Here is a 15,992-nt window from a genome sequence, read left to right on the forward strand (position 1 = left end):
AATTAATTGTCTCGCTTTATTTGCCGCGCTTATATACAAGAATAGAGGGCATTTAGAACCCACTAGCATCTTCAGGAACCTTCTAGATACTCATCACGTGTTACCAGGGTCACGTGACTTCCGCTGTCGTAACAGTATAATTTCTGAACTGAAGTAATAGTAGGAATAGTTATTAGCTACTAGACCGCGCCTGGAAGTTATTTCGAGATAAAGAAAATACCGTTTGTTTTACTGTTAAGCCAAAGCTACAGAATGAGATATCTGTTCTCTACCTATCACGGGCATCATACCTCGATTTTTAGCGTTATAAGCCCCGAGGGGCAAAAAAAAATTGTATTTTGATAACACTAATAAAGCGAAACATTAAGAATAAATAAAAGTATTTTCTGGATATTATTCCTTTTTAAAACTAAGTTCTTACTATATATATTTCTTTTTATTGAGTGTTAGTTTTAGTATTTTAAAATTTGTTTTAGATCAAGTACATATTTTCTTAGAGAGAAAATTGTGAATGATATTAAGTCCGTGTATATTTCTGAAGTTTTCAGAATTTGCAGTGCCTAATGGAGGAATTTATACATTTTCGACAATAAAATTGTAGAAATAAAATCTTTACCTCAGATAATTAAAAAAAAACTTTTTTTTTCAATTTACGATGAGTTGACTTTGCGTATTGACAGTTTGTTACTGTATACAAAACAAATCTTCTGAATTTTGTTTTCCTAAGCACAGTGCATCTTAATATGGTAATATTTATAATAATAAAACCACGAGAATACTGCATACTCCCTGATAAAAGAAAGTTCACTTTCCGAAAATTAACGGATTATTGGGTTTCTTCTTTAATACTAGTTTTACTCTATTGATTCTCTGTGTTTTTTGAATTTCGTGAATAATACAAAATCACGTTACGGTATATTCTTTATCGAGTTTGATGTGCAATTGTTCAACTATCAATAAAAACAAAGAGCTTAGAAGATGTATATCTCCCAAGCAAGAAATATATTAATTCATGATAGCGTAATAATGTAATATTGTATTATTCAGTATTTAAAATGATGCATTAAAAAATGTTGATAACGCTTAAATTACTTTTCCAGGTTTTTAGTTGTCTGGGGCTGGTAGTGTTACCATGCCAACCAATTTGGATAGCAGGAGTCGCTTTGTTGCGGCCTTGTGGGGGGTTTATTGGAATCAAGTTATTGGGTAGGTTGAGTTTTAAATTTTAAAAATTTGAATCACTTAGTCTTGAGCGTTTTATTTTTCTATTTCCTAAAAACATTTTAATTGCTTTAATTACTTATTATTTTTTAATTAGATCCACTTTAAAGCAAAGCTTCAAGACGTGTCAACGACTAATGACAAGCTTAGACGTCACATTGTTTTTGTTGTTATAATGTTAGTATCTAACAACTTAGTAACATAACGGTGTTATTAACATCTATGGGTTTTGGAGCCCGTTTTACTTCACCATATACTGATATAGTAACATAAATTAATTTAGGTATGTGAATAAATTGTTATGACATTTCGTCGAATTCATTCTACGTCACAGATTCTCTTTTCAATTTCACATCTGGTGAAAAAGAAATATTTAAGTTTAACATATGATATATATATAATCATTAAACAATGTTAACTTAAAATTGTTATTGTTAAATGTTACGAAGAGTAACCTTGACACTGAACTAGTAATTATAAAATTATAACTTAGAAAAGTTTTACATGTAATGATGTAGGCCTAGCGTTTGTTAGTTGTTACACTGAAGCTTACATGAGTCTTTTTAAGTTTAATTTAGGACTTTAAGTTTTACTACTAATCTGTTTCTGTTTAAAAGCATACAAAATTACATTACATTTACAACCCTAAAACAAATAGCGAATTTATTTTTACTTTTACTTTTTTAGGGCTATTTTCCTTACAACTACAAGTTGGTCTTCCATAGACTAGTGATAAGAGCACAAAATTTTCGATTACTTGAATTAGAACAGACTAACTGGAATATGCTAACCTTTTTTTTTTTCACACTAACTGTGTGATTCTGTAATAGTCGTACCTTTCATTTCAGAAAATTTATAGCTCTAAGGATGAAACTTGAAGTTAACATCAGTACTTAGAACAATAATTAAAGAAACGAAAACAATAGTAATGATGCCAATAAACAGATTCTGAACTTGTGGTCTCAGTTTTCACTAATCCAGAAAACTTTGTAGTAAAAGCTGTCTAAATAAAAAGTTAGTCTATACATTTATTGCAACATCCTTTCCCCTGGTCAAAATTAATAACTTGTAAAGTAATCTAACTTTTTTTATGATTGCAAATCTATGAAATAAATTACCTTCAAGAGTGGTTGAGGTTGCAGATTAACAGGATTTAAGGAAAGGATTTATGAATATTGGAGGAAGGGAATAGAACTGGTTTTAGTGATGCATTTTCTGTTAATTGAATCAGCTTGAGACTCAAGACATCTTTTATTAGTCAAAGAACCCCATTGATGTCCCATGCAGAAGTTTTAAAAATAAGATATTAAACCACAGTGTGTGGATTCATTATTTAAACTTGGTAAATGGATAAAAAAAAAGGTGAAGCGGTAGGCTAGCTTATTCAGTTTTCAGTATAAACTGCAGAGGAATCATAACTCTTGAAGAGAAGACCATCTATGATTTAGCCTATGGAGGACATTAATATCTTTTGTATATTTTCATTTATTTTGGGTAATTTTAATTGAATTTTAAGCATTAAATTTATGTTAAGCATCTACAAGTCTCAAAGGATGCTTCAGTTTTCACTGGTATAATGGAGAGAAACAAAGGTAGCAACAACTGAAAAATTACAAAACAAAGAAACCAAAAGGTCCTGAAGTAATAGATTGAAAAGTATGGCTGTTAAATTGTAGTTATCTACTGTAATGATTTGTAGGGACAATATGCAGCTATGAAGATGAAATGTTATTGGATGATTTATATTGCATCATTAAAATGGAGCATATTAACATACATATATTTCAATTTGAAACAATTGCTATATTACACATAATTTTGTGCATATGTCAATAATGAACAGTTGTGACATACATTTATGTACTGCTTTTGTTACTCTGTTAGTAATCCGATGCAAAAAAAGTGCATTCATTTTAATCAAGCTGCTTTGCATAGTTAAGTATTTAATATATGAACAAGTGCAATACCTAAATTTTTTTTTTTCCTTTTTACAAAAATATATATTTTCCATATGTATAATATACCTATTTCTGCATATGTTGTAAATGTCTCTACTATTTTCATGTATCTAGAACAATATTGGCACCTCATAATCAATAAGTGTTAGCCATAGAAGATGAGATACAGACTTGTTGCTGAATAAAATTAATTTTCAGTACTGTTATAAACTTGTAAAATTGTTTTCTTTATACTAATGTTGTTTTAGATTATTTTAAAAATGTATTAAAATATGTTTGTATTTGAATGTAAAGGGTACTTTAATTTGTTTTTGTGATTGTCAAATAGCCTTAGAACTGTCACATGCTTCTGGGGTTCTGACTGACATAAATGATTAAGTTGCATTCTTCATGAAAGTATTTACTTAGGGTAAGTTACTCTCTTAGATGTATATCAAGCTGCCTAACGAGTTCTGATTTAACATAATGTTTAGGGACAACAAGGGACCTATTGGTCCATCTAGACTGTCCCATCCACTAAACTAAACTAAAAATACTAAAAAATAACAACAAAAAACTCTCAAAGCTAGCCCTTACCATGAACCACAAGGAATTGTACAAAACCCTAGTGGAACATTTGGGCAAAAAGCATCTTAAACAATAAAGATTCAGGTCAAACAACATTTACCAATTAAAATGTTTACTGTAAAAATCTTTACTATTGACTGCTAAGGATATACAAATATAAAAATGCACAAAAAAAGCATGCATGCATGTTAGACTTACAAAGAAAAGGAAATCTGCTCAAAATGGCCTGTTTGTAATTATTATTCTTAGCATTATTATTCTCTTGCCAGCCTACAAGAAAAATGGCTTGGTATATTGTACCCAAACTATTTATAGAATACTAAATTAGGTACTGTGAAGGTCATAGGGGTATTGAAAAATTGATTTGTTTCTTCTGTATTTTACATAAACTAAAAAACGTCACAATTCTTGTGTAAATGATGTTATTATTACCCCTTGAAGTTAGCATTTTTAAAATATATGGTGTTCCTTTAAAAAGCTTAAGTACAGGGTGAAACAGGACTTACTAGCCAATAATAAATTAACATTAGATGACTGTAACATGTAGATACTCGGTGCTTTCTATACTATACAATTGGTGTCTTTAGAGAGCCAATCCGTATATTATGTATGAAAACCATATCAGCTAAATACTAGCTATATTTTTATCATTACAATGTATAAAGTTAGCTATCATATCAAGTAACCCTTTGCACATATTTGAGCATAAAAAGCCAGCAAACAAAATAAATAAAATACTGGGAATTTAAAAACTTGCAAATAGGATTGTAAATAATAAGGAAACAAGGCTGGAGACTTTGCAGACATTATTTACTCAAACTAAAAATCCCTATTTTGACTCCACCAAATGTAACTCTAGGTAACAACATGGAACCAAAATAGAGGTTTGTAGTTTGATGTGGTTACATTGTTTATTGTTACCAACATTTGCTATAGATTACCAAGAATTTTTGAAATTTATAGCTTTGTAAGATATCACAATATTACCCCCCCCCCAACAAAAAGAAAGACTTAGTATCTTGAAAATTAATACACAAAGTCTGTGTATAATTATTCATTTATGTTGAGTGTTCCTTCATATAGGTTTTACTATTAATAACTTATAATTTGAATACAGATCCAATACAAAAGGACCTGCTAAAGTCCAAGATGAGTGATACAAGGACAACATATATTAGGTTATGTAAAGATGTTCATATTGAACCACAGGAAAGTTTAATACAAGAAATGAAAAGGTAGGTTCTAAATTTACATAGAAAACAGAGGACTTTAATAGTGTGTGAGAAAGGCAAAATGGATAAATTACATGCTAACTGCATTTGATTATGAAACATGCTAATTTAAATGTGGTGTTAAATCTTTATGTAAATGTACAGTTCCACTAAGTTAAGCATTTATAGTGAATGTAATTCATTGAATCTTCTAACAATTTGACTTTTATTTGAATTGTATCTGCAAGCACATCTGCACCCATTAAATGGTTTCATCAAAAGTAATCATTGTTAACAAACAAAAGTAGCTTTTCAAATAATAATAATTTTTTGAAGAATGTTATATAATTTCAGAAAAACTATTACTAAACTTATAGCAAAGTAGCTTATTTAGCTTACTGAAATATGTATTAGTATGAATCAAATTAAGAATGACTGTGCTGTTAGAGTTTTACTGTCTTCTCCATAAAAACAAAAAAAATTGTCTAAGATATCGGAGAAGCTTGATTTCTTAGGATATTGGATATTATACAGATTTAACTGTCACATGCTTTACACCTGTGATAAGTTGGACAATTTGTCAACAGGCTGTAGGGGTTATGTATAAGAGATTCTGGACTTTCTTCAAGCTTGTGTGTTATATATGTACATTAGTTTGAGAAAATAATAACTTCCATTGTTTCAGAATTTGTAGTTCTAAAACTTATAAATTTGTGTTATAAGTGTGTATATAATATATTCATAACTATGATAATATGAGAAACAGTAATTGGAACTTTAGGAGTAGTGTTGGTAAAGTAAATGTTTGTAATTGTTTCATTGTAACTCATTTAGGTAAATAAAAGTTAAAACATGAAAAAATTAGCAATAACTTAGTAGTAAATGCATCTGCAGTTATAAGTATTAAAAAATCAGAATAAAACTAAATTTACCTTATAACTAAGATTTGCAACAACATGACCCATTCACTAGTAATTCCGAGAATAATACATAGTGGACTATAAAAGTGAAGTACTTTTTTATGGTACATTTATTTGTTCATGTTTTTTTATTACAAAATCTGAATTACTTTAAAAGTGTTCTTCTATGATTTATGCTTTAGATTAAGTCCAGAAAACACTCTTCTTGACTTGTCAACATGTAGCCTAACAACTGAAATGTGTTCTGTATTAGGGAAGTTGTTTGCCATAGATTACACACTAACCCAGCTTTCTCTAGCTGACTGCATGCTTCCAGAAGATGGTAAGTTATAACATTGAAATTAGTACACTAAAGAAAGTGTTTACTGCAGAATACAGTATGTCAGTTTATCTAAACAACTACATGAAAGTTAACATGTTATAAAATTTGTTCTATTATCAAAGAAGCCAATTATGAGATGGTTAGTAGTGTATCAAAAATGTACTGTCAATTATTTTCCATAGGGTTATCTAACATTCAGTCTGCAAATTGATGAGATTGAATTTGTTGGACCGGGAGGACTACAGTAGGGATGTCACAGGTTCTGGTATTGAAGTTAGAACCAAAAAGAAATGTACTCCAATAAAGAATCTTTTAACCTAAAAAAAAATAACCAAGCTAAAAGTACCCAGCTTTAAATATTGTTTGGAGTTTGAGGGTTGTCCAGACTGTGCTCCTCTTGCACAAAATAGTAGAAATGGCCATGTTTGTAACTGTAATTGGTCAAATAAAAACACTTATAAATATTAATTCCTGATTGGTGTAAAACAAGGATAAACCATTGATTTATCTATATATCCTCATATGCTATGTTGGTGATGCTGCCTTGGTGTTACTGCCACTGTTTTTCTGCTAATATTGCTACTCATGCTGCTCTGCTACAAATACTATTGCTACTACAACTGCTATTTCATCCTTCACACACAAGACTAGCTCCTGCAACCGACTTAGCAAGCAAGCCTGTGATTCCAAGCAGAAAATATCACAACAAAGATAATGATAACTAGACATGCTTTTGCACATATTAGTGATTTATGCCTTCCTTAGCCATTTCTGTCAATAGAACTCAGGGAAACTGCAGAGAAAACAGCTTTGTAGAGCTGAGGAACCCCATTTTGTATTGAACAAGATATGCAGACACTACTGTGTTTTGTGTAGATATTTACCATAACATTAAAGGACAGTAAGATACCTTTTGGTCAATTTAGGCCTTCCTATCCACTAAATTAAACTAAACAATTAAAAACTTAAATCCAACCCTTATGATTCAAATATATATCAAGCTTTTTCTTAAACTCTGTTAAATTAACTGCATCTACTACATCTGAGGGGAACCCATTTCAAAGGCTAACCACAATGTGAGAAAAATAAGGCTGTCTTAGCTGAAGATTACTCCTATCCTGCCAGCATTTATATTTGTGTCCCCTAGCCTTACCATATTCACCATTAAAGACAAAAAAAGATGATGCATCAACACTATCAGTTCTCTTAACAATCTTAAACACCTCAATCAGATCCTCTCTAACTCTTCTTTCTTCAGGAGAAAATAAGTTCACAGATCTTAACTTATTCTTGTGTAACAACCTTTCCATCCCAAGTATAATAATGGTACCCCTTCTCTGAATCTTTTCCATCAATTCAATATCCTTTTTAAGGTAAAGAGCCTAAAAGTGAACACAGTACTCCAAATGTGGGCTAACCGATGACTTATACAATGACATAATAATCTCTCTAGACTTGTAATCAATATTTTTCTAGATACAACCTGAAATCCTATTTGCCCTGCCATAAGCAACACCACATTGCCTGTATGACTTAAGAGACTGATGAAGTAGGACACCAAAATTGTTTTCTTTCACAACACTGTTAAGGTTATTCTCATACAAATTATACTTGAAATTCAAATTGTGATATTCCACATGAATTACCTAGCACTTAATGTAATTAAAAGTCTTCTGCCATTTATTCACTTAACTTGCCAAATAATCTAAATCTTTTTGTAAAGCCATAACATCCTTGGCACAGCCAGTAGCACTCAAAACTTTAATGTCATTGGCAAATCTGTATAATCTATTGATCATTCCATCATCTATGTCATTGATGTAAATCAAAAAGAGCAAAAGTCCTAACACTAGATAACCCACTAGTGACATTAACCTAGTTTGACTAAACTCCATTTATGACAATCCTCTATTTTTCTTCCATCAAGCCAGTTTTCTATCTAGTGAGCCAACCTACCCCCACCTCAGAGATAACTTCTTAACAAAAAAGCCTTTTATGTGGCACCTTGTCAAAAACTTTCTGAAAATCCAAATACCCCAAATCCACACTTGTTCCCTGATCTTCATAAGCAGTAACCTCCTCAAAGAATGTCAAAATATTAACAAGGCAAGATTTTCCCCTAGTGAAATGATGTTGACTATAGAACAAAATAATTTTGGAAAGAATCTTTTATCTAATTTTATAAAACTTTCCCACCACTGATGTAAGACTAATAGGCCTATAATTGAACAAAATATTAAGACTTAAAAAATTTAATAACTTAATAATCTATTGAAATTCCCTTGCTGATGTAGTCTTGACCATTGAGCAAATGTCAAATCAACTGATAGAAATAATAATGTACTAAAATTTCCTTTAGTTGTGGTAATTATTTTACAATTACATTGAAAAGAACAGGAATGCAATATAAGTGGGGAGGGTACAAAACCATCAAAGTTGATATAGGTGGAAGGAAGAAAGTTTAAATTTTGTGATATCTAATTTGTTTATGCATATGATTTAAAAAGGTATTAAAAATGTGTTCACATGTATGATTTTCTTCATTGTAATCTCAACATATTATTACCATCATCAGTTTGTTATTTTTATAGGAATGAAGGCTGTATTACTTGGACTTTGTAGCAACAGAACAGTAACATCCTTAGACTTGAAGGTAATCATTATTTTGTGTTTCATAATCATGTGTATGTGCATGCATACATTTTAATGGTCAAAACAGGAATTATCAGCCTTAGCCTTTAGCCCTCAGTGTGGTTTATCTAGATAAAAGTTAATTAACTGTCAAGTTATAATGAATGGGTCTTTTTGATAACAGGAGACATGATATTGATTAGTAATACTGAATCTCTTTCTGATTAAGTCAAAGTCATATGGAATAATGAGACTAAACAGAAAGTGACAACACAAAATGTACAGTCATTATTAAACACAAACACAGTGTTTGTACTTGTTTTAGAATATGACAGACTATTGCTTTTACTGAATACTCTCAGTGGCATACTATTCAATACCCTGTTCCAGACTGTTTAAGCACAATGTTCCTTAGTTTACATGAAATTTCTCATTTACCCATTGCAACAAGCACTACTCCATGTGTCTGGTCATTCTCATTACAACTTAGGTAGGGGCATAACTTCTAAATATCACCTGAACTATCATTAAGGGACACTGTGGTCTAAATCCTTTCACAATGTATTGTATTGAGTGATATCCTTCTGGGTGGTAACAGGTGTTATCCATTTCAAGAACAACAAAGACAACTAGGATAAAATTAACTTAATGGCTTTCTTGACCATGTTTTATATGAAAATGGCACATACATAGAACAAAGAATATATTCTATAACATTACAAGAAGATAGAAGTACATGGTATATTCAATATTTAGATACCACACTCTCCTGCTTCCTTACTTCAGATTTGTCCTCAAACCAACATTTATATTTAACTTCAAAACCATTAAATTTGAAACTTATGTTCTGGTCAAGAAGTATGTTAACTTTTCTTTCACCCTTGAAAAATACCTACATATACCACACAGAGGTCACAACCCTTAAAGAAAATCATTACATAATAATAATTTTCAAAAACATCCCTTAACTCTCTGAAAATGGGTAAGTCAAAGTCTGCATGTCACAACTTTTTTTTTCTTTGCAGAGTTACATTCAAAATTCAAATTACTTTATTACCAGTGTATATCACTGAGTTCAAGTTGACTTTGTTATGTAGGTTTAGTAGTTAGACATGGTTCAAAGAGTAACAAAACAATAAAACTAAATAAAAAACAGGTGTAAACTGTTATGAACTTAAGCCTCTTTTTAGGATAAATAATTATAATGTTCTGTTACAATCTACAGTCATTCTAAAATGTGGTTATAAGGTTGGTCAAATGGATAAAGTCTGAATAGTTATAGGATAGATGAAACAACAGATAAAATATACAGTTTCTGATACGGTACCTTACCTCCCTCACAGATATAGCTATTCTCGTTCAGTGCTGCCCTCTATACATGTATGCAAAAATGTTTTCGCTTGCCACAAGCCTCGAGCTCCCACATACTCCATGATCAATGTGGTTGAACTGTGTCTCACATGTAAATCATCATGCGACATCCCTCCACCAAAAGGAGTCCAACACACCCTTCTGTGACTCATTCTATTCAATTCTACTGACCTATCACTTCTTGTTTGGCAGTGCTATAGTCATGACATTTTTTGTTTGCTCTCTTCCCCCTTTTTTTTAAATTTCATATGAAGTGGAAATATTTTTCAATGTTTTTTTTTATTTTCCCCTACTTCACTTGATTCGATCACTTACCTTTATTGTTCTTCACTTTTCTTTTTTTTTCATCTTCACCAAAGTTTATGTTTCCACTCAAAAGTGATCTCCCATCACTTCCAGCACACTCACAGCTTCAGGTGGCAGTACCTAACTGGAGGAATTGTTGGCTTTCATACATCGTGCCTCAAGTTTGGGGCCCTACACATTTTGACTATGGTCTGCCGACTTTGGACAGATAAGCTGTTATACTGTTATAAGATTTTGATTTTTTTTTTACTTTGGTATTAATATTTGTTGTTATTTTGGTTCAGTAACTTACGTTTGGTTAGTGTCTGTTATTTTAGGCTTACATGTCATTCATATTATTGATAAATCGTAAATTAGGTTAATTATATTGTATTCTTCACCAAATACCTTCTAATAAATTTTTATTGTAAATACATACATAATATTACAATATAAAGACTATTTCATTTTTGTTATTATTTATATTTTCTACTTCTTACAATTAATTTGGTGTGTGAGGACCTCAAGGGCCAGGGTCCACCCAACCTTGCCAATATTGCTCGCCCTTCTTCCTAAAAACTGCCAACCTGTTTGGAATGACATGATTTTGACATTTTTCCTCCACCTGATTATGCCTTGCTTCCCAAACCTTTCCTGCAAAGTCTGCTAGGCCTATATCAGCCCTTTTTTAGACACACATTTCACGGAAAAAAGTTTACACTCCTCCAGACACTATATTTCATGCTGGGTCCTTTTGTTTCTTTTGGGAGAAGGTGCTTGCATGCCTTGCCCTCCATGGGTTTGGTTCATTTTGCCTTAGCCTACCTTAAGGTAGATTGTTTTTTGTTTTCTTGATTCTCTGCAGTTAGAATCTCTGTTGCTTATTTTTTTATCCCCCGTCAAGTTTTCCAGCTTTCGTCTTTCTGAGGCATTCAGACTAATTCTTTGAGATTTTCATGGGATACCTTCTCCATGTTGGGGTGATTGCCATCTTCAGCTCTTTCTCTACAGATGTGGATTATGTGCTTTTGGGATCTTCTGGGATGGGACACTGTCTTGTACCAAGTTCATTTACTGTCCACTTCTGCTTGGGACTTACGGACGGCTTTTGTTCTCCACCAGTCCATTTTTTGGAAGATGAGTACACCTGTAACTTTAGTGTCACATGGGATATCTGTGATGCTTCATTCAATTTTTCTTTTTTGGTTGCTCATTTGTCTGTTACTGAGAGATTACATTCTTTATTCATGTTTCATGTCTGGCATTTTCCTGTCATTTACCTGTGCTACCTCTAAGTGTTCCTCCATTAGTTGTATATTCTCAATGCTGATTAGAGTTCTGTGATCAATATGTCTCACCTCAATCACTTCTTGGTTCTTTTTCATTTTACTGTGTTGTCATTTATGACACTCTGGTGAGCCATTTTCCTCAGGACTGAGGATGCCAAAGGTAGACGTTTCATATACTTATACCCACGTTCCTATTTTTCATCCCTCGTGATGCTATCTTAAGTTTGTTCACCACAGGGTTGGGTACCAGTTTCGTGCCTTATCCTTTGACCTTGTTTTGGATCCATCAGTCTTTTGTCCAGTGGTCAGTTTTACCTGACTTCAGCATGGGGGAGATTGTACTTATACCACAGCCTGGTCATCTGGCTTCTGTTAGCTCATTCTGTACTGGAGTTGTCACAATATACTCATCTGCTTCTTACCCACACAGCTTGGGTGGTTGGATTTTCCAGTTGGAGAACTCTTTCCCATTACTTACCTAACATTCTTGACCTTTGGTGGGTGTCTTTTTCCACATCCAACTCTATCTGTCCCATACTTCTCCACTTCAACTGCTTTTGGTGGAACTTTCAGTTTTCCACTCCATTATTACTGTTAACTATCTTACTATTAGTGAGGTTCTATCACTTTGGGGGATGTGGCTTCTATGGAAGCACTTATCTCATTGGGTCTGGCCCATATGTGATCTCTTCAGGGGATGCTACATGACCCATGGAATCTTGATAGGGTTCCTTTGGATTCCCCTCTTAACTTTCCCCCTTCCTTCTTCACCAATATGCATTGGTGGTTGAACAAAGCTCCCACGTGATTGAGACCTCTTCATCCCTCTCTTCCAGATTTGTTTCTCTTCCCTGATGTTTACCTCCAAGCTTGAGGGGCATGGGTCATACCATGTTCATGCCATGGAACTTCTGGCATTCCAACATTCGTTTGTTTTCTTTCTGGTCAATCGACCTTGGAACTTCCTTTTTGGGGCAACAAACTTGATGTACATCTCCTAGTGCACCCTTTTCCGGGTGCTTTCAACCTCGTTGTGGATCATCTTTTCAATCCTGACACACTTTATCCCACGGAGTGGTCTCTCGATTCTCAAAAATTTCTGGTGGCTCTGATTCCAGTGGAATACTCCTTTGTGGGATGCATTTCTCTCTTTCCTTGATCTTAAGTTATCTTCTTTTTTTGTCTCTGGTTCCTCATCCACTTGCTCAGGCTGCCTATGCATTTCACCAGGATTGGGATAAGTTTATACCTTTATTTTATCATCCCCTCTATCATCTTTCCCAGTGGACTTTACTCACCCAAGCCACTCCGTGTCAGACTGCTCCTTCCTGGCTGGCACAGATCTGATTTTCTTCGCTGCTTCAGCTTAATACTTTCTTTTTGTTCTGGATCGATTTTTCCTAATCTACACTTTGGTGACTCGTGTAGTATGTTCTTCCTTTTTCTCATTTTCATTTCCTTCCATCTCCTACTTTTATTCCCAGTTGGATCTGGATAATCTTCTATGTTCCATACGTGCTCTTGGTTGCTTAATTGCCTTCAAGGCTTCTTTCTGTTGATTCTCTTTTTCCACAGTTTTGTTCTCTGGCACCACTCCTTAGTTTGTGACTATTTCCTTTCTCCCTTACCAATGAGAGTCAGCTTTTGATTTGATTGATTTTTATTTCTTCATTGACTCCTTCTTCCCACAATTCCTGATGTCTTCACTCTGATCAGGCACCTTAACTTTTACCTGCACCTCACCCCCCATTGTACGTTGGAGGTACTTCTTCCATTGAGCACTAGGACTATACCTCATATATTTATCTCCCATTATTTGCTTCGGATAGCTGTTTCTTCCACTTGTTGCCATCTTTCACTCTTTGGTGAGACTGATGGGGAAAGTTACCTTTTTGTATATGTACCTCTTCGTTTTCAGGGGCATGTCCTTTTTTTTCCTTAAAGGATGCCGCTCTCTGGTGAGTGAAACCTGTCCAGGTATACTTAAACTTGTCAAATCGCACTGTAATGCCATGATGACATCACAATTATAACTTTCATGGCCACTAAATGTACACTGTTGAGATGAGGTAAGGTGTTACACAAGATTACTTGTAGGTTTTACCTCGCAATATATCTGCTTCATTAATATGCCCATTTTGAACCGTACTGACCCATGGACTTCACGGGTAAAGCAGAAAGGGATAGCTGCCCATCCCTTCCATTCCTTAGATTGAATAAATCACCTGTTGCACTGTCTCTGATGTTAACCTTCCTGCAGACTCTCCGCCACATTTTCTCTCCCTTTTTTTTCTTCCAGTGGAGTAAAAGAGTCCTTACCACTTTCCAGTTCCAAGCCACTGGAGTGGTGGACACCATGATATCCTCTTGAATGTGATAGTGATATCTGATACAAAAAATAATGAATCCATTCAGGTGAGAGTAGGGTGGTGGTGTTCTGCTGGTGTAGATGATGAGATGTCTTCCAATCTGATGCTCCATCTCTGAATGGGTGTATCCAAGGGGATGTTGTAGCTTTGTAATGAACCATCAAAAATTGCAGCTCACCTCTTTGATTGGAATCTGTCCTCCTACCCCCACAAGGATGTTGGTTCCCAATGGCTGCTTTTTGGATTCAGAGCAGAACCAGTCAATGTAAGTCCTCACACATGTATTACTGGTGTCTCTGTTCCCTCACTAAATTGGCCTCATGTTCATTGCTAACATATTATGGGTCATGGTGTTTGAACATGTGTATTGCTGTGGTTCTTTCTTTTGCACTACCTCTAGAAGATTTCCATATATCGAGAATGAAACTACACTGGGGGTGGTTTCTGCCTGGTTGGTTTTCAGTGGATGTTGCACAATACAGGGACGTATTGATATTCTAAACATCCAGATGTCGGGTTCATGGATTGGTAATTTATTATCACTTTGCTCACATGTGCCCTGTTCACAGAGTAGTGGGCATGATATCTCCTTCCAGTCTGTTGAACTTGAGGTGAAGAAGGTATGATCCTCTTTCCTACCCCCACATGGATGTCGGTTCCTGGTGGCTGAATTTTGTAATGCAGTTAGCATGCTGTGTGCGGTCCATGGCATCCTACACTTTGGGACACACACTTTTGCTCTCACCCACATTACCATCTCCCAAGGGATTGAGATTCTGATATCATGTGGTTTGGATCTCTATCCAAACATTGTTCTCTCCCTTTTGTATGTGCTCCTCTCTTTTTCTGCCCATTTGTGCAGCACCTCTTCCACACTGGGTGTAGAGCATACCTGGTACAGATATGGTGCTGTCTCCCATGTAGGATCCTCTACTGCGAGGATATCCACTTTTCAGGGTCATTTCGAATGCTTTCAAAGGGTGCTTCTTTCTTTCCCTCGCACCAGTTCTTCCACCTATTCAGTGTAGGATTCTAGCTATATATGTGAGAAGAGGTATTGCAAGTTATAATTTTCCTATACTGAAAGTGTATTTCCAATAGGTACTTACATTTTCTCACACTCCCCCCCACTGAAAACTGGTGCTTCCATTTTCTGCTGAAACTCAAAGTGTTATTGGTAGAATCGAATTGAGGGAGTCACATGTAGCAGGAGGGTGCATTGTTCTTCTATTGGTGGAGGGTTGCCGCATGATGATATACATGCAGGACACAGTTTAACCACATTGATCGTGGTGTATGTGGGAACTCAAGGCTTGTGGCATGCGAAGAAAGTTTTGCATATAGAGGGCAGCACTGAATGAGAATAGCTATAACTGTGAGAGTAGAAATATCATTTCAGTATAGAAAAATTATAACTTTACACTGAAAAACTTTTGGTATTCATCTAGGAGGTTCTAGAGGTTATGCAAATGAAATTGGAAAGTGTAAGATGAAAGAAAGTATTTTTAACCTTAACATGAAAATCATCTTGCACTCATACTAGTTAGGGTTTGAGTCATGCTCTTAAACCCCATAAATTTACAAATAAAGCTTTTGTAAAATTACTTAATTAGAAAATTGATATTTTGTGTATCAGAAACTTTTAATGTGTATTTAAGTGTTTTACACTCACAAAAAAGAAACCTATCATTCTATAGGTATTTGAAGAACTTGTAGCATTCTGCCACAATTTAATTCTTAGTATTGTTAGCCGACACTAGGCAGCTGGTAAATAATTAAATAGAGTTGTTTAAACATTTGTTTAACAACAAGTAAAAGCTTGGAATGGTCTATTCTTTCATTGGGGGT

At 34.2% G+C, this 15,992-nt stretch overlaps 1 protein-coding gene across 1 annotated transcript in view; it reads left to right on the forward strand.

Moving 5' to 3' along the window:
• Nucleotides 1-1,149: 1,149 nt before the first annotated feature.
• LOC106478443 (leucine-rich repeat-containing protein 45-like) overlaps nt 1,150-15,992 on the forward strand; it is a 72,155-nt gene continuing 57,312 nt past the window's right edge. The window contains exons 1-4 of the mRNA XM_022382040.1: nt 1,150-1,206; nt 4,864-4,981; nt 6,060-6,199; nt 8,791-8,852. Coding sequence (XP_022237748.1) covers nt 4,896-4,981; nt 6,060-6,199; nt 8,791-8,852 — 288 coding nt within the window. The 5' untranslated portion in view covers nt 1,150-1,206; nt 4,864-4,895. The remainder of the gene's footprint in view (nt 1,207-4,863; nt 4,982-6,059; nt 6,200-8,790; nt 8,853-15,992) is intronic.

The sequence above is a fragment of the Limulus polyphemus genome, unplaced genomic scaffold (assembly GCF_000517525.1).
Source record: "Limulus polyphemus unplaced genomic scaffold, Limulus_polyphemus-2.1.2 Scaffold212, whole genome shotgun sequence".
In the NCBI taxonomy this organism is placed as follows: domain Eukaryota; kingdom Metazoa; phylum Arthropoda; class Merostomata; order Xiphosura; family Limulidae; genus Limulus; species Limulus polyphemus.